Raw genomic sequence first — 19,164 nt, forward strand, 5'->3', positions numbered from 1 at the left:
CTTTTATCTGTTCGGTTGCTTAGAATTTAGAATGAAAGAACTTGCAATTGGGTTTCAACTAATATTCATTATGCTGATGGCATCATGATCACTGCTGCTGCTTGAAATTGCTTATGAGATGGGCAAGGCAAGGACGGGTCTACCTTGAGAGTGTCTGGAGGTGGCGGGCAGTGGATGCCGGACAATCATAGATGCCAGGTTCTGCGGTCTCCTCCCTCACGCTGCATTTTCTACAGATGGTGTCGACTGTCTGGTTAATTTTGGCCAGTACTTAAATTCCAGGTAGCGCAAATGTCTCGATGTCACCTGCTCCTTTTTAGTTAGCTCTGTCTCTGTCAGACAATTAAGCTTTTCCCCTTGGTCATCATAGATACATTTCAGGTAATTATCTAATCAAGATGAAATTTTCACTGATTATTAAGTGAAGAACAAACTTTAGAATTTTTTTGCAGATTTGATATATATATATATATATACGGCATAATCACGTTGATACACCGGTTCCCGCTGGATCACCGAAATTAAGCAACGATGAGCCTGGCAAGTACTATATGGGTGACTATTTAGGATTTCCAGGTGCTGTATGTGCTCTCTGCTTATCTCGGCATTGTTTCCAGTCATCCTGGACTTTTCCTTGCCACTGGACTCACAGTGCCGATTCAGGAGAGGTGTGGTTGGAGATTGTGCAACCCTTGCTTCTACAGGGGGTATCCTTTGTCTTTCGATACTGAACGGAGGCATCGAAATATACACACATGTACATATATATACATATATACACACACACTTTTTTTCACATGCATAACCCTCCATCTTTATTATATATATATATATATATATATATATATATATATATATATATATATATATATATATATATATATATATACAGATTAGTTCCACGTTAGAAAAAGTGACCAACTTAAATTTATATGCTAGATTAGGTCTAACTTAGAAAATCCAACACTTAATCTTAAGATAAATAGATAGAAAAGTGATTTGGTTTGAAGTGATTTACTTACAAAGGACAGATTTAAGAATTCAAATTTGTTAGCTGAACTCGAAAAGGCACTGCAGGTGACTAGATTAACGTGAAGAGTTGGAAGCAGCGTGTTTAGATTGTGGAGTTGAGCTTGAAATAATTTCTCTTTGGCTTTATATTGTCTGAAAGAAGAAAACAAGAAATGTTAGATATTAGGTGAGTGAATCCACTAATACATAAAACAGAAATGGAAACAGCCAAGAGTTCAACTATAGTCAATTTTGTCAGATTAAAATTAATAGGCCTTTGAGAATATAATAGAAAAGGATGCTCACAGAGAGAGTGTGATAAAAAACAGCATACATGTGTAAAATGATATAGGCTGACAAAATATAATTAATTAGTGATTTTGATCATTCCGTATCTCTTTGGTCACTGATTTGGAACAAAGTAATAAATGTTTGGTTTCTTCCATCAGTTTTGTTCGAGTTAGTTATTTTCTAAATATAAACAGCACTCATTCAACCAGGGTTTTCCCTCGGCACCAAAGTCTACTGTCTAGGACATTATTAAAATGGCTTTTTCTCTGTATGTTGCTGGTCCTGTGTAAGTCTAGGACGGCCACACTCCCAGGCTTTAATTTCTCCTTTTGAAAAGGGGTTTGTTTATGGCTGATCACCTGAGGCACTCCTGGCAGGGAATGCCAACAGGGCTGTCCAGGCATTTTTTGCAGGTCAGAATATTCTTTCTCTATGACGCTGGCTTATTAATTCCATTTGCTGAGCACTGTGTCACATCTTCCCGCTGTGGGAGGGAGATAAATAAAACACGTATTTATGGAGCATCATTTCTCGGTCTGGAAGGATCACACAGAAGCACATACAAGGGGAACACCAAGTTATAAATATAATTTGTGAACTTTAATGTTTCTCTAATGATTACGACAGCTGCATGTATGACGCAAAGTTGAAACGTAACAGAAACAGAAAAATATAATAATCGTTTTTTGTGACGCCATGTTTTGTAAGTTTCACACATGCAGACGATGACTATGTTGCAGAAAATTCAATCGCTACAGATTTAGTAAAGATTGGCCAACTGTGAACAAAAATAAAAAGGGGGGGATATGTGAACAAAAAGCAAAACTATTATTTATTACAATAGAAAAATGCGAGCATGAAAAGTAATATGGTTAAGCTTAAACATGGAAAAATGTAAAGAACTAGTTGTTAAAACTGGAAAAGAAAACGACAAGATATTCCAGTAAAAAATATAAAAAATTTATAACTTCAAATATTGCAGCATTAAGAATTGATTATCTAATTTTATAAATTGAATTTAAAAAAAATATTATTTTGTAATATTTTAAGTTATAAATTTATATTTTTTACTAGAATATCTTGTCCTTTTCTTTTCCAATTTTAACAACTTATCCTTTACTTTTCCATACTTTTACTTTAACCATATTACTTTTCATGATCGCATTTTTTTTATTGTAATCCATGATTCTTCCAGGCTTCCAGTAACAGTAAATTCACTTGTTCGTTGTTTAATTTCAATCTTATTTTTTTTCTCCCATAAACATAACATGCACATATATAACAATGTACGGCACTCATCTGTTTTCAATAAACCCCCCCCCAATTATCTCCCTTTCATTCTTTCATTCTCTTTGCTTCACTAATTACTTCTCTTTTCACGAGAGCGGTGAATTGGTAGTAACAGTAGTCACTGAAGCGACATGGTTGCTATGGAAACCAATCATAAAAAACGTCGCTCACCTCCTTATATTTTTTTATGATTTTGAACACCAGTAAATTCATTATAACTTTTGTTTTACTAAACAAAAATTGAAAAAAAATTTTTTTCTGCAATATAGTTGAGAAGGTGATCTATAAACTGTAATAATTGTTGGAAATTTGTGTCGAAAAATGAGTGAGTGGTGAAGCTTTAAAGCAGTTCTAAATGACTAAAACTGCCACTTAACCATATATTAAAAACTCTACCGTGCTTGAATGAATATCAATAAATTAAATAAATCTTGATTTGAATGAAGATATTTTATAGTTATTTATTATCTGGTGAATAAATATGAAAAACAGTCAAATTAAATTTTTGGTTATAGTCAGCTAGTATACTAATTTTCTGTGGAGCACTACCAAAAGCGGTGGCAAGGCAAATCAATTCCTTCAGATATTAGGTTGGTGCAAAAATAATGTTGTTTTTATATATATACTAGTGGGGGTGCCTGACGTTGCCCGGGTGTTTAAAGGTGTAAAACAAAAAAAGAAGTTTTGGTAGGCAGGTAGGCTCGAACCCGAATCTTTGACGTGAAGGTTAAAGGGAAAAAAAACCCTGACATCTTACTGCTCGGCTACAATGGGATAGGAATTGAAAAGCATTCAAATTTAACGATTAAGAGTTAAGTGACACGTGCGTAAATTTAATGAGGTCAAACATCACGCCATAGGGGAAACTTAACTTTGTTTCCCCAAGATGTTGGGGAAAACCAGCTTCTCATAAAAAGGGGAGTGTCCTAATGAATAGCAATTATCTGATATCGGTTTTTTATACGAAAAAGCCAAAGAAACATGTGGAGACTAAGAAATACTGCAAAAATAGCGTGTAAAAGTTGCCCAAATAAAAGATACACACAACACCCTTTCATAAATCGGAGATATTATAATCTAGGGAGCATATAAAAAGTTCTAAGCAACAGTGACTACCTCCCCGAGCTCCCACCCCACCCTACCTCAAAGCCTTTGCTGGACATATACAAAAACTGCACACACACACTAACACATATTTTGCCTTAGTTGAAGTCAAAAAATGACATTATTTTTGCACCAACCGAATACTAGTGTTTCATGCTCTTGCAATCATCAGTGCAGGAATTAATAATTTCTGCTGGTCAAGTGATTCGAACCCAGCTACAAAATCACCTTTAACTCCCTTTGCTAATACTGTACTTCTTGGCCAGCATCAATTGATACAAGAATTAAGGGAAATTAAACACCTATAAATGCCAAATGCGGGCATAACAGTGAAGAAGTCAGAGATTGCTCTAATGACCAGAAGTTGTGAATATTGCATATTCGCTAGTTGACTGCCATTTTTCTTTATTTTTCCAGACAAGGTTCAAATATTTCTCTTAGTCTGTCTGTTTATCTGTTCATTTCATTCTATTTTTTCTTGGAAACTACTGAACTGATCTGAAATTGTGTATCGACCTTTGTTATAAGGTGTAGTTAAATAAGTATTATGGTGTCTGTTTGATGTACAATTAGGAATAGGAATTAGTATGAATTAGCATTTAATGCAAAAACGAGCACAAATTTAACCATATTCAATCATCATTAATCTATAATATAAATTTCACCTGTTTGCTTAATTGTATGTATGTATGTATGCGTTTGTATTTCTGCATAAAACTTTCGACAGAGGCGACAGATTTTCACAAAATCGGTATTCTTTTGAAGCTGGACACTTCAGACAACAAATATTGAAGAATTGGCTAAAAACATTAATCCCTTCACCCTCAACTGGGTACTTTTTTACAGGGAGGGGTCGCTTTTTTCACCGATATTTTCAAAAATCATCCCTCTTTTCGATTGACTAGCCTTAATTCAAACTTACGTCACTCCCGGTTTGGCGATGGACGCAACAGCAAAGATGTTATGTTTTTTTGTTTTCATGTTCTTTTCCCCCTTCGCAGATCAGGTTCGAGCCTGCCTGCCTACTACAAATTTTTTTTTTTTTTGCTTAACACACAACGGCAACGCCGGGCACCCAGGCTAGTTTGTTATAAAACACACATTTTAAGTAAACACTTTTCCCCCCGTTTTTAATGGGTTAAAAATCTAGTTTATTTTTCTCATTTCAGTCTAATTTTATTCATATTGCTTAACTATTGTGGTGTATCAGCAAGTTCGTAACGACAAAAAACATTTTTTAAAGTTTTTAGACAAAATATAAAATAATGAAAAGTAAACAAAAACAAAGAAAACAAAGTGTTTAAATTTTTTTAAAAACCTTTCGACTTCTTCAAGAAGTTCCCGTTTTTTCTCTGTAATTCGTTGCTGCATCGAATCGTATAATAGGATAATGGCTTCTTTCTCAGTTTCTGTGTTATTTCGAATCTCTACCAGCAACGACCGAAGAACTTGGATTCCTTCTTTCACAGAGTTCTGCAAGTCTTGGATTGACTTTTGGAAAGAAAAAAAAAAAAAGAATTGAGTTTAAATATTATTAAATTATAAAATTATTATTATTACATACTCGCATGGATATCTGGAATTGCCCGGGATATAATTGTAACATATTTCTATTAAATCTTCTCTGTCTTTATTCTTCTTTGTTTCTCTCTCTTTTTTCTCGCCCTCTCTACACTTCTTCATCCTTTTCTATTTGTTCCCATTTAACCCCCCCTCTCCCCTCCACACTTCCTCCTTCATCTCTACTCAGCGCATTCCTTTCGCTAGACATGCAGACACACATCAAGGTCTCATGTATGATATGAAAAGAAACTGGAATCTTAGGGAGATATCAATCATACCAGTTATTATAGGTGCCACAGGGCTTATGAAGAAGAACCTGGTGAACCAAGTGTAAAAGAGATCAAAACAATTGCACTTAAGAGAACAGCGAGGATACGAAAAAGAGCTCTCGGTTCGTTTAAATAAAAAGCAGGGCAATGTTGGCAGTTGGTTTGGCTGCCCCATACCCAGCATTAGAATCTTCAAAGAAAGAAAAAAAAAAACGGTTAAAAAAAAAGAAAGAAAAAGATGAGTGGTCTCAGCAATAACAAAAAGTTCAGGTTCTGCCACACAGAAGTAGAGAGTGTGAGCCACCTGACATCCAGTTGTAAAATCCTGTTGGGGGGGGGGCTATTATACAATGCGACACAATGGAGTGTGTAAATATCTCCACTGGAAAATCTGTAAAAACCTGAATATCCCATGTAATAGCAAATCTTGGGAACATGTTTACCAGAAAGAACAGTTGGAAATAAGTCATACACCATCCACTATGACTACAAAATTCCTACAGCTGCATACATAGAAAATGGGGCTATTTAGTCTAACATAGTGATATGCGACAAGAGGGAGAAAGTGGCAACCCTAGTTGAAGTAAACGTCCCTAATGATGCTGGCCTTAACAGAGCAGAGAGGGAGAAAATAACAAAATACCAACGACTTATGAACGACATGAAAAGAAACTGGAATCTTAAGAAGGTATCAATCATTCCAGTCATTATAGGAGCAACGGGGATAATAAAAAAAAGAATTTCAAAAACTATCTGGCGAATATACCCGGTGAACCAAGTGCAAAAGAAATACAAACAATTGCACTTAAAGGGACGATTAGAATCTTAAAAAGATTCCTCGGTTGGAGTTACTAAACTAATAGGAGAACGTTTGGAATCTGGTAGAATGCCCCATCCCCAAGAAAAACAATGTGATAAGAAAATTAAAACAAAGAGAGAAACGGTTGGAATAGATAAGATAGCTGGTAAATGTTTGGCATCCGGTAGAATGTCCCATCCCCAGGAAAAACAATGTGATAAGAAGATTAAAACAAAGAGAGAAATGGTTGGAATAGCAGGTAAATGTTTGATATCCAATAGGTTGAACAAACTGAAAAAAAAAGCAAAAAAAAAAAAACGGTTAAAATCTTAAGTAGATCTCACGGTTGGAGTGATTGAAATTGTAGATGAGTGTCTGGCATCCGGTAGGAAGCCCCATCTCCATGAAAAACAAAATGATAAGAAAACTTAAACTTCAGAGAACTGAAAGCCTACTAGACAATATCCTCAAGTACTTAAGGTTTCTCTGTGCAAGAGGGCAAACTTGCATGAGGAAACTTTGCTCTCAAAGTAAACTCTGGCCAAATATTCAAAACCATATAGAATTCGTGGCCCAAATAAAATCTCCTTCTCATGGCTGACCCACACAAGCTTTCTATGCACAGAAAATATAAAAGGTAAAACTCTGCTTCATTTCTTATAAACCACTCAAAATCGCGGATGTGTCGTAAAGTGGATATTTGATGCGCAATATAAGCAGACACCTCTTTCTCCCACATTACACCAATACATCAAACACTTTCAAGAAACAGCGTGAATGGGTTTCTGCATGATGAGCAACAATGAATTCATGAATACCTCAAGGGAGAGAGAGATAGATGGAGAGTCATAGCCGTTAATGTCTGCATCATGCAGGACACCATTTGAACAGTCGGAAATAGATAGAGCTGAATGCGGAAAAAAATTTGAAATACCAAGACCTGAAGAATGACTTGAAAATGACATGACTCCTGAAAGAGATAAGCATTATACTGATTGCGGTAGAGAGAACTGGTCTAATGAAAAAAAAAAAAAATCTAAAGAAATACTTAGACACAATCGCTGGAAGACCAAGCACAAATAGCATCCCTTAAAGGAGCAAGGTCTATACCCAAAAGTGCACTTGGATATAGATTTAATAGATAGCAGAACCAAGGGTACTTGTTTAGTTTTATCAAGACTTAAAAAAATGAAAATATTGAAAAAAAGTTATATTGTATATAACTGTTATGGACTGAAGTTCTCCGAAAAAAATTTTCATTTAATTTGATCAAGTAGTTTTTTGGTTTCTTTTGACAGCGGCAATTTGTTATGACAGCAAGCAAAAGGTATCCATGTTTTGCTTTTTAAACTACAAGGAAAGAAGAAAAGCTATTATTTAACATGGGGAAGGAGGTGTCGGCGCTTTAGACAGAGTTATTTCCCTGTGGTGTCTCCCTTCCCCTTCCCTTCCTTGTGGTCTAAAAATTCAAATATGACTACTTTTCAGCTCGCTGTCATAAAAAATTGTTTTTCTGCTGTAAAAAAAAAAAAAATACTTAATCAAATTAAGTGAAATTTCTTTTTGGAGAACTTCATTCCATAACGGATATGTACAGTATAACTTTTTTTTCAATATTTTCATATTTTTAATGTCTTGATTAAATTGTGCAAGTAAGGACTCAAGTATTTAACCCCAAAAAATCTCTTAAAACTGAATTAAAATATAAAAACTTCCCTAAATTATAAAATTATATTGCATTTTATAGTTTTAAATGACAAGGTGTTTTTTTTAAATAATACATTTTGTATTTCTCTAAATTCAATATTAATTAAATTAGTCCAACTTTGAAAAACAAAGAGTCACCTGTACGGCTTGATCCAGTTTATTACAGCCTTGTTTATAAGCCGTTTCTAAGTCGACACAGTGTGCTCGGCTTTCTCTGAAAAAAAAAAAATATTAAAGTTAAATCTAGAAAAAGAAAAAACAAAAATACAGTTCAAAAGTTATTTTTTTCAGTAAACAAATTATCTGTTAAAAAAATGGATATTTGATGTATAATGACTAGGGCTGTGACAACAGCATATTCTTTTCATTGTTTTGACTCTCGAGTATATATCCGACACAAACACAGTTAATCAACCGCAAATCACATCACTCTTTATAAAAGCATATAAAATATCAACGGATACACACTTGAGAATCAAAACAATGAAAAGAATATGCTGTTGTCCTAGCCCTAATAATGACAAAAAAAATTAAAAGATTTCACAAATAATTTTTTTTTGTTTATGCCAAACAAATTATTTTGCCCTTGAAGCATAAGGAGCTACTGTGATACAAGCCAGATTTATAGGTGGCAATTTGTGCAGCAAGATGTTTGTTCAGATACATTTAAATTTCTACATGTTGATATGATCCAGAAACAGGGAGCAGAAATGGAATTTCATAGACAAGCAGTACCAAGAAAAAAACTATCGAACTAGAAAATCTTCTGCTATCATTACGTTCATCGGAATTCGTTGTGGTAGTATGCGTAAAACAAGCACAGACATGTAACAACGTGACGACGCAACAACGTGACGATGTAACAACGTGACGATGTAACAACATGAAGACGCAACAACGTGATGGTGTAACAACGTAACGATGCAACAACATGACGATATACCAACATGACGAGACAACAACACGACGACGCAACAACGTGACGATATAACAACATGACGAAGTAACAACGTGACGATGTAACAACGTGATGATGTAACAACATGACGAGACAACAACACGACGACACAACAACGTTACGATGTAACAACATGACGATGTAACAACGTGACGATGTAACAACGTGACGATGTAACAACGTGATGATGTAACAACGTGACGATGTAACAACATGACGATGTAACAACGTGATGATGTAACAACATGACGATGTAACAACGTGACGATGTAACAACATGACGATGTAACAACATGATGATATAACAACGTGACGATGTAACAACATGACGATGTAACAACGTGACGATGTAACAACATGACGATGCAACAACGTGACGATGTAACAACGTGACCATGTAACAACATGAAGATGCAACAACATGATGACGCAACAATGTGATGGTGTAACAACGTGATGATGCAACAACATGACAATATAACAGCATGACGAGACAACAACACGACGACGCAACAACGTGACGATGTAACAACATGACGATGTAACAAAGTGACGATGTAACAACGTGATGACGCAACAACGTGACGATGTAACAACGTGACGATGTAACAACGTGACGATGTAACAACGTGACGACGCAACAACGTGACGATGTAACAACGTGACGACGCAACAACGTGACGACGTAACAACGTGACGACGCAACAACGTGACGACGCAACAACGTGACGATGCAACAACGTGACGATGCAACAACGTGACGATGCAACAACGTGACGATGCAACAACGTGACGATGCAACGTGACGATGCAACGTGACGATGCAACAACGTGACGATGCAACAACGTGACGATGTAACAACATGACGTCGCAACAACATGATGACGCAACAACATGATGATGCAACAACACGACGACGCAACAACGTGACGATGTAACAACATGACGATGTAACAAAGTGACGATGTAACAACGTGACGACGCAACAACGTGACGATGTAACAACGTGACGATGTAACAACGTGACGATGTAACAACGTGACGACGCAACAACGTGACGACGTAACAACGTGACGACGCAACAACATGATGACGCAACAACATGATGACGCAACAACATGATGATGCAACAACACGACGACGCAACAACGTGACGACGCAACAACATGATGACGCAACAACATGATGATGCAACAACACGACGACGCAACAACGTGACGATGTAACAACGTGACGATGTAACAACGTGACGACGCAACAACGTGACGACGTAACAACGTGACGACGCAACAACGTGACAGTGCAACAACGTGACGATGTAACAACGTGACGACGCAACAACGTGACGACGTAACAACGTGACGACGCAACAACGTGACGATGCAACAACGTGACGATGCAACAATGTGACGATGCAACAACGTGACGATGTAACAACGTGACGATGCAACAACGTGACGATGCAACGTGACGATGCAACGTGACGATGCAACAACGTGACGATGCAACAACGTGACGATGTAACAACATGACGTCGCAACAACATGATGACGCAACAACATGATGATGCAACAACACGACGACGCAACAACGTGACGATGTAACAACATGACGATGTAACAAAGTGACGATGTAACAACGTGACGACGCAACAACGTGACGACGCAACAACGTGACGATGCAACAACGTGACGATGCAACAATGTGACGATGCAACAATGTGACGATGTAACAACGTGACGATGCAACAACGTGACGATGCAACGTGACGATGCAACGTGACGATGCAACAACGTGACGATGCAACAACGTGACGATGTAACAACATGACGTCGCAACAACATGATGACGCAACAACATGATGATGCAACAACACGATGATGCAACTCCATGATGACGCAACAACATGATGATATAACGACGCAACATGATGCAACAACACAACGACGCAACAACATGGTGACGCAACAACACAACGATGCAAGAATTTTGACTTCATACCACGTTTTATATTAAAAAAATGTTTTTTTGTGAATGAAAAATATTAAAATTTAAAATTAGAAAAAAAACAGAAATATGAATAAAGAAACTTGATCACATTCTTGAAAACATTATTTCTCAATATATATATATTATATATATAACGTCAAAGAATGAGAGTTCATATAGAAACGTTGTTTTAATTTGAATAAATAAAATACACATCAAGTGCGCTTCAAGTCAAATACAGCGTAATATTAGGAAAATAAACAAATATTTTACTTGTTTGCAATTTATCACAAATGTATTTCATATGTTGTTTTTTTCTTCTTCCTTGCCATGTTGTAAATTTCTCCAAATTTACAACATGGCAAGGAAGAAGAAAAGAAAAAAAAAGAAACAATACACTGAAGATGGAGGATACTTCGTAAATATATTTGCAATAAATTTCAAACAAGTAAAATATTTGTTTATTTTCCTAATATTACGTTGCATTTGGCTTTGAATCGCACTTAATGCATATTTTATGTTATCTATATATAAAAGCGAAAATGTATGTATGTGTGTTTGCTTTTTCTGTATGTCAACAAAAGGCTTCTTTCAGAGAAGCGGTCGCTCGCTTCACAACTTTTTAAAACTTTTTATATCACATATAAATCGTAATATCTCACAGTTAACAACGAAGCTCGCCTGTCTGTTTAATTTGCTCGTTTTCGGGAAGATAAATATTCAATATTTGTCACTCACCGCATGTGGGTTAGTCTTTTTCCTATAACATCTTGTCGGGAAAAAAAAAAGCGTTCAGCAGTAAATGAATACTATTCCGCAGTCAAACTTGACCTCATTAACTCATTAAAATGGGAAACCTGCTAAATCCAAGTAATTAAATAAATTCAAACGTGTTTCCGTTAGCATCTCACGGTGGGGCAATGGTTAACGTCGCACGGCTTTTTTTTCACACTTTAATTTACAACTTTGCCTCAACGGTTCGGGTTCGATCCTCATACTTAATTTTTTTTTTACCCCCCCCCCCACACACACACCCGAGCAACGTCGGGTACCCCTCGCTAGTATATATATATTTCTTAAATGATTAAAATCATTTTTTTGTTGTTTTCTGAGAGTTTTATTGTTATAACAACTTATTCATAGAAGAAAACTGAGTACTATTTTCCTTTCATTTTGTTGGTGATATTAGATATCTCACTATTGATGCAATTCTCTATCTGTATAAAAGCCAAATATGTTCAAGGATGCTAGAAGCAGCTTATCCTGCCTTGACAGAGTTCAAAATAGACTTCATAGCCTAGTAGGGGATGCCTTTTTCTCTTCCCTGCAACCTCTTTCTCACAGAAGAGATGTTGTAAGTTTGTCTCTATATTATCATTATTTTCACGGCAAGTGCTTGTCTGAGCTCAAATCTACGCCCCCCCCCCCCTCGCCAAACTTTCACAAAAAACACCTGTCTAGCCAAAACCACTATCAATAATTTCCCCCACTCTTTATCTGTGCCTAAACCTAAACGTAGATTCCATGAACAAAGCTTCTTTCTTAGAACTGCACACCTGTGGAACTCTGTTCCGTTTGTCTGCTTTCCAGCTGACTACAATTTGGTCATCTTCAAGTCCAATATAAACAAATTCTTATTAAACCGTCTCCTTAAGTAATCCAATTTACCATATTCCCATTACTAACGATTACTACGATATTATCCCATTGACTACCGTATACTCATTAACCTCTATTCTCGAGTGGCCTCCGGGCCTTGATAAGCGGTGACTTTAAGTAAAAAAAAAAACAATAATAAAAAGATGCATCATCACATTGCGTACCCATGTCTGATAGACTATTTTCCTGTTGGTAACACTCTGCTGATTAGTAATGGCAGATCATCTCCACATAATTAGTACAATCACAATTGCACCTACTCCACCCCTGTGCCCTAATGGTATCACCAACGTAACCACCCTTCCTGACAAATACTTACATTTTCATATCACGGAAACAATTAATACATAACATGACTTTCTTCTCTGTTGAAAACATGATGTATTGCTCTCCATGGAGGGCTGGAAAACAAAAATAGTTATGAATTAAAAAATAAATAAAGTATTAAACATAACTTTGGGATTATGTTCTATGTGGATAAATAATAAAAATAAAAGTTCCCCAAACATAGGGGTTGTTGTCAAGAATACACCTACATTACAAAAAAAAAAATGGTACTTGTACAGTTTATTCAAGACATCAAAAAAAATAAAGATAGTGAAAAAAAGTTATATTGGACGTACTCGTTATGGAATGAAGTTCTCCAAAAAAACATTTCACTTAATTTGATCAAGTAGTTTGTTTTTTTTACAATCTGTTATGACACCAAGCAAAAGGTAGCCATATTTGGATTTTTAGACCACGAGGAAGGGAGGAGGGGCGCCACGGGGAGATAACTCGGCTTAAAGCGCCGACAAATCCCCTCCCCATGTTAAATAATAGCTTCTCTCCCTTCCTTGTAGTCTAAACATGGTTACCTTTTGCTCGGTGTTATAAAAAATTGTTTTTCCGCTATAAAAAATTTACTTAATAAAATTAAGTGAAAAATTTTTTTCAGAGAACTTAATTCCATAATGGGTACGTACAATATAAGTTTTATTCAATATTTTCATTTTTTTAATATCTTAATTAAACGAAACAAGTACCAGAAAAACACACAAAAATCTTTATGATGTACCCATTATGGAATGAAAATGTCATATTCCAAAAACCATATAAATTGATTGAGTATTTTTTATATATAGAAAATCATTTTTGTACAACTTTTAATGATTAATAGTAAATTGTAGTCATTACAAGGCTGATTTTGATCTCTATTTCTGGAGGGGGTGTAAAAAGGGGGAAGGGGGTAACCAGTGATGAATTAAAGGTGCCTGAGCGAGACGCTCCATTTTTGTTTCTTCATAAAATTTGATTTTCTAAAAAAAAAAAAAAAAAATACTTGATCAATTTACAGGATTTCTGAAATATCATTTTTCTTTGGTGATGGGTAAGTACCAATGTTGGGACGATTCCTAAATTTTTTCCGATTCCGATTCCAGAAAAATGTTGATTAACGATTCTGATACCAAGTACGATTCCGATTCCCATGGAATTGTTGATTTGAAATATACCATTATATAATCGAAAGTTTTTGTGTAGGAAAAAAAATTTGGTACAGCGAAAAAGTGGAAATACAATTAAGGGAATTTCGAAAACGATTTGATTTTTTTCGTAAAATTTCTTTCATTGAAGATAAAAGTCAAAACAAATATTTTAACCATGAATTAAACATGCACCATGAAATTAATAACAATCAATTTCAGGAGTTATTTTATATATTAAAAAAATATAAAGAAAAAGGGCAGACATACACGAATGCTACCCCTGTAGTGAAATACACATCAGCTTGAATGTTGTACATTGTTTCGACTGAGGGAGAAGTTATTATTTTTACAAGGAAAGAATTTTTGCGTGTGTGACCCAGTTTTTTTTTTATTTTTATTTTGGCTTGAAATTTGCGCATGGTTTTTGTTAATATGATTTTATCTGTGTTTTTTTTGTTTTTTTTTTTGGATGAATATTTTTTTTGTTGCCGGAGTTTATATAATTATTAACAGGAAAATTGGTGAAAGTCAAAATGGAATCCGCGCTATTTTTAATGATTATTTTCAAGTTTAATTATGTTCACAGGACTATAAACCATTCACAAAATTTTGTGGATCCGCTTACTGGTGTTTGCACCAACAATATTGAAGCCTACTGGTCTCGTATTAAAAGAAGACTGAAATACATATCGGGATCAATAGGAGAAATGAAATGGTCTCATGTCGATGAGGCCATGTATAGAGAGGCTTATAACATGAAAAGTGAAAAAATATTAGATAATTTTGAAACATTTTTAGAGCATGTTCATCAAAAATATGGTAATTAAAATTTTGGGAAAAAAACATGTTTTGAACAATTGGAATTTTTATTTTTGAATAAAAAATAAATACTAAAACAAAAAGTGTTCTCGTTGAGTAGTTTTTATTTTATTCAAGAAAATAAAAAGGTACTCATGGACTTATTGAGCTGTGCTGAAATAATGACATTATTTAGAAAGCCATTCTTGGGAGGGTGTTGTGTACCTATTCTGTACTTTCACCTAACAATTTGATAAAAACAGGTATCGTAAAACTTTCATTAAACTTGAAAATACTATTTTAAAAATAGCGCGGATCAATAAGTGCAATAGTACCAAATAACATTTCACTGTGTTTACTGTTTCGATCTACGACATTCTATGAGAGGTATGTACACGCTAAAGCTTTTTGTTTATCGCCACAAGTGCTAATTTTGACTTTCACCAATTTTCCTTTAAAAAACAATTAGAAACTCTTCAAACACTAGGCAAGGCACTTAAACCATTAACAAAAATAATGGTAACATAAATGCATAAGCACCATTTTTTTTTTTTTTTTTTGTCTTGTTTTCATTTTGTTTGTTTGTTAAATCTGGCAAAAAGAAAAGAATACAAAAACCATAATAAGAAAAGGGTATTGTAAAACTTTAATTAAACTTGAAAATATTTATAAATAGCGTGGATTCCATTTTGACTTTCACCAATTTTCCTGTTAATAATTATATAAACTCTGGGGGAAAAAAAAAATATATCCATCCCAAAAAAACAAAATAAAACAAAAAAAAAAAAACAGATAAAGTCATAATAACAAAAATCGGTGAAGCTTAGATAAGTAGGTTCTGCAGACGAGCTTCGTTCTGACATTTGGAAAATTTAGGTTAACGACCGGTGAAGCTACCGAAAAGTAATCCTTTTGAATGAAGATGGTTATAAGCAATATTTTTTTAATTAATTTCTTAATTTTACTTAAAAACAAAATGTAAACATATATAAACAAAATATTTTTGAAAATAATTTCTTAATTTTAAATAAAAATTTACTGTAAAGAAATTTTTAAAAAATAATTATTGAAAAATATTGCAAAGTGTTTAGATAGCTGGTTCTTTGGGATAATAGGGGCGCCTGAAACCTTCCTCCCAAAACGAAAAAGGCTTTAGTGTTTTTACTATTTTAAAGCTTTTTTTTTTTTAAAGTTTGAAACACAAAACAAGTGCGCATGGCAGAAAATGTTTCAGGGTTTAAATGTATTGTAAAATGCTTTTATGGTGGTTGAAAAAACATTTTTCAGCCGCCATATTACTTCCTATTTATTTGCCTCCCCACGAGGGAAGAGCTAGACACAAGGTCGGTTTTTAATGTAGAGAAGCATTTATTACTAAAAAACGAAATGGTGAAATATAAAAGCAAGTTAAGCTAAAAATGGGACAGGTAATTTACCGTACGTATACCAAATAATTTTACCTTCCCTAAGACGGGTTATGTAAAACACACATTTAAAATAGTTTTACCTACCCTCGAACAGATAATGTAAATACATATATGAAACACTTAAACGCACTCTCGACAGGCATTGTACAACAAATATGAACCAATTTCTCTTCCCACTAACGTTACCATAATTTTCAGAAAAATGAAGTCATTTTTAGAAGATGGATCAATTCTTGAGAATAATTACTGTTTCAGCATGTTCCATATTCTGCAAAAGTCAGCTTTTGTTTATTTAATTGTTAGATGAAAGTACAGAATAGTTAACAAAATACCCTCCTCTCCCCATATTAAAAATGGCTTTCTAAATAAAAATGTTATTTCAGCACAATCCATATTCTGTATAAGTTACTTTTTTTTTTTTATTAAATTGTAAGGTGAAAGTACAGAATAGTGACAAAACACCCATCTCTTATTATATTAAGAATGGTTTTCTAATTTATTATTTCAGCATCATCCGTATTCTGTACAAGTCATGTTTTGTTTATCAAATTGTTAGATGAAAGTACAAAATACATCCTCCTGTCCACATATTAAGAATGGTTTTCTAAATGATAACGTTATTATTTCAGCATGGTCTGTATTCTGTAAAAGTAATTTTTTTTATTAAATTGTTCCTATTTACAATGCCTCCCCATGGGACAGAGTTAGACACCAGGGTCGTTTTTTAACGTGGAGATTAAATTGTTACATAAAAGTAAAGAATAGTTACACAAAACCCTCCTCTCTCCATATTAAGAATGAATTTCTAAATAATAACGTTATTATTTCAGCACGGTCAGTATTCTGCAGAAGTCAGATTTTGCTTATAAAATTGTAAGATGAAAGTGCAAAATAGTAAAAAAAAAAAAATAACTTGCCCTCCCCATACAAAGAATGGCTTTCTAAATAGCATTATTATTTCAGCAAGGTTCATATTCTGTATAAGTTTTTTTGTATGATCAACATACATAAAAAAAAACATTCTCCTGTATTTTTTTAATTAAAAGTGTTCTTCTATAATTATTACATAATAACATTTAAAAGTAAAGACCATCAGAACGTAAAAAAAAGAAGGAAAGGGAAATGATGAAAATCGAAACCGCAACACTGAGATTAGTAGCCAGTCACACTATCCAGTGCACTAAAGGGACAACTGATTTGAAAATGTTGCAAAATAATCAAATAAACAGATGTCTGTTTTACAAGACGCATGTGTAGAACGATGCCATTGCGCTACGTTTGGCAAGTTGTGATTTCTGCCAATTTTGACCCTCTTTTTAAACCCCTTAGCAATTATTTTAACCGAGTAAATACCTCCAACAAAATTCTGCACCAAAAATATAATCTTTTGAGCTACTGCACGCCATCCAGCAACCTTCTGTCTGGTTAGAGATAGATTGCTTGGTTGGTTGTTTTTGTTTTACGGCATATCAACCCTTTTCGGGTTATTTAATGCCGAATCCAAAGATTTTGAAGAAAAATTTTTTTAATAGAATATATTTGTTGTTTTCATGTCGGTTTCTATTTAACCCATAGTTGGGACCCTAACAGGTACTACCACTCCAGGTCAGAGTGGACCTGGGAGCAATGGTAATTAAAGGGTGGCTCCACACTCCCCAAAGCCAACAAGCTGAGGCCTCACCACTGGATATAGTTTAAGGTCATATCCAGGACCCCCATTGAGGGACTTTTACCCTCTGCAGGGGGGCAGTCGGCGTATTCTAATGCCCCACCAACAGGGCCCGGTTAGAGATAGAATTTGAAAAATGGAGACAGACAGACATAATGAGATTTATATATTAGATTAGCACCATAACTTTGATAAATACTTTTTTGTTATGTGATGCTATTTTTGTAATTTTTCACACTTGAATGTCAGCATGTGATTATTATATCTTTACTTTAAATGTATTTTGATGGCATTTATGAAAGATAGACTAAGGATTTCAAATTACTATCAAAACAACGAATCTGCTCTTCCGAGAAATCTTTCTTCTTCCCTCTCTTGCATTCGGCCACGAACCAAATGTTTTTAGTGTTGATCGTGCAAAAGTACTCACCACATCTTTTGTGAAGTTCTTTCGTCTTTTTAGATAATAAAATAATCTCATGTCGCGCAAACATCTTAGCTTTGTGAGTTTCTTCTCGACACAAATCGCACAGCGGTTGAGAGCAGGTGTTGCAGAAGAACATGTGGCCTTTGTTCTGAGGAAACGAAGACAAAAAGAAAAGAATGAATACAAGAAGACTTTTCAAAAGTAGAAGAAGAAATAAAAAAATAAATCTCTGGCACATTAATTTCTTATTTTGCATTCATTTTTGTCTATCATTATATATTTGTATAGTTTATATATTTTTTTAAAGCACGTCTGATTGAAGTTATTCTTTTCTCCGATTTTTATGGATATCTTTTCCATTCGCCGAGCGGTCTTTTTTATTTCAGCTGGCGTGTTGTATAGAATGGCGCCCAAATGTTGTTGTTCAGCCATATTCTTCTCAAGTGCTTTCTATCGGTGCGTACGATTATCATCAGGAGCAATTGTTATTGTTTTTTGTTTTTTTACACGGTGGTCACCACTTTTCAAGGCCCGGAAATCACTCAGGGATAAGGGTTATTGCAAGTACAGTACGTTAGTGTGGAGATTTGATGAAGTGTTTACTTAAGAGGGCGGTTCATTAGGAATTTGTTAACCTTAGACTTGAAGACATCTAAGTTGTAGTCAGGTGGGAAGCAGGCAGACGGAACAGAGGTCCACAGGCGTGCAGTTCTAAGAAAGAAGCTTTGTTAATGGA

General features: G+C 34.7%; 1 protein-coding gene across 1 annotated transcript in view; it reads right to left on the reverse strand.

Moving 5' to 3' along the window:
- The window catches only part of LOC145261104 (RING finger protein 207-like), an 89,444-nt gene that overhangs the window by 28,445 nt on the left and 41,835 nt on the right, over positions 1-19,164 (reverse strand). The window contains exons 4-8 of the mRNA XM_080119321.1: positions 18,432-18,576; positions 12,961-13,042; positions 8,173-8,248; positions 5,015-5,187; positions 1,023-1,164 (exon numbers count right to left, since the gene is read on the reverse strand). Coding sequence (XP_079975447.1) covers positions 1,023-1,164; positions 5,015-5,187; positions 8,173-8,248; positions 12,961-13,042; positions 18,432-18,576 — 618 coding nt within the window. The remainder of the gene's footprint in view (positions 1-1,022; positions 1,165-5,014; positions 5,188-8,172; positions 8,249-12,960; positions 13,043-18,431; positions 18,577-19,164) is intronic.

Source organism: Euprymna scolopes, chromosome 37 (genome assembly GCF_053919585.1).
Source record: "Euprymna scolopes isolate OS-2025 chromosome 37, ASM5391958v1, whole genome shotgun sequence".
Classification (NCBI taxonomy): Eukaryota; Metazoa; Mollusca; class Cephalopoda; order Sepiida; family Sepiolidae; genus Euprymna; species Euprymna scolopes.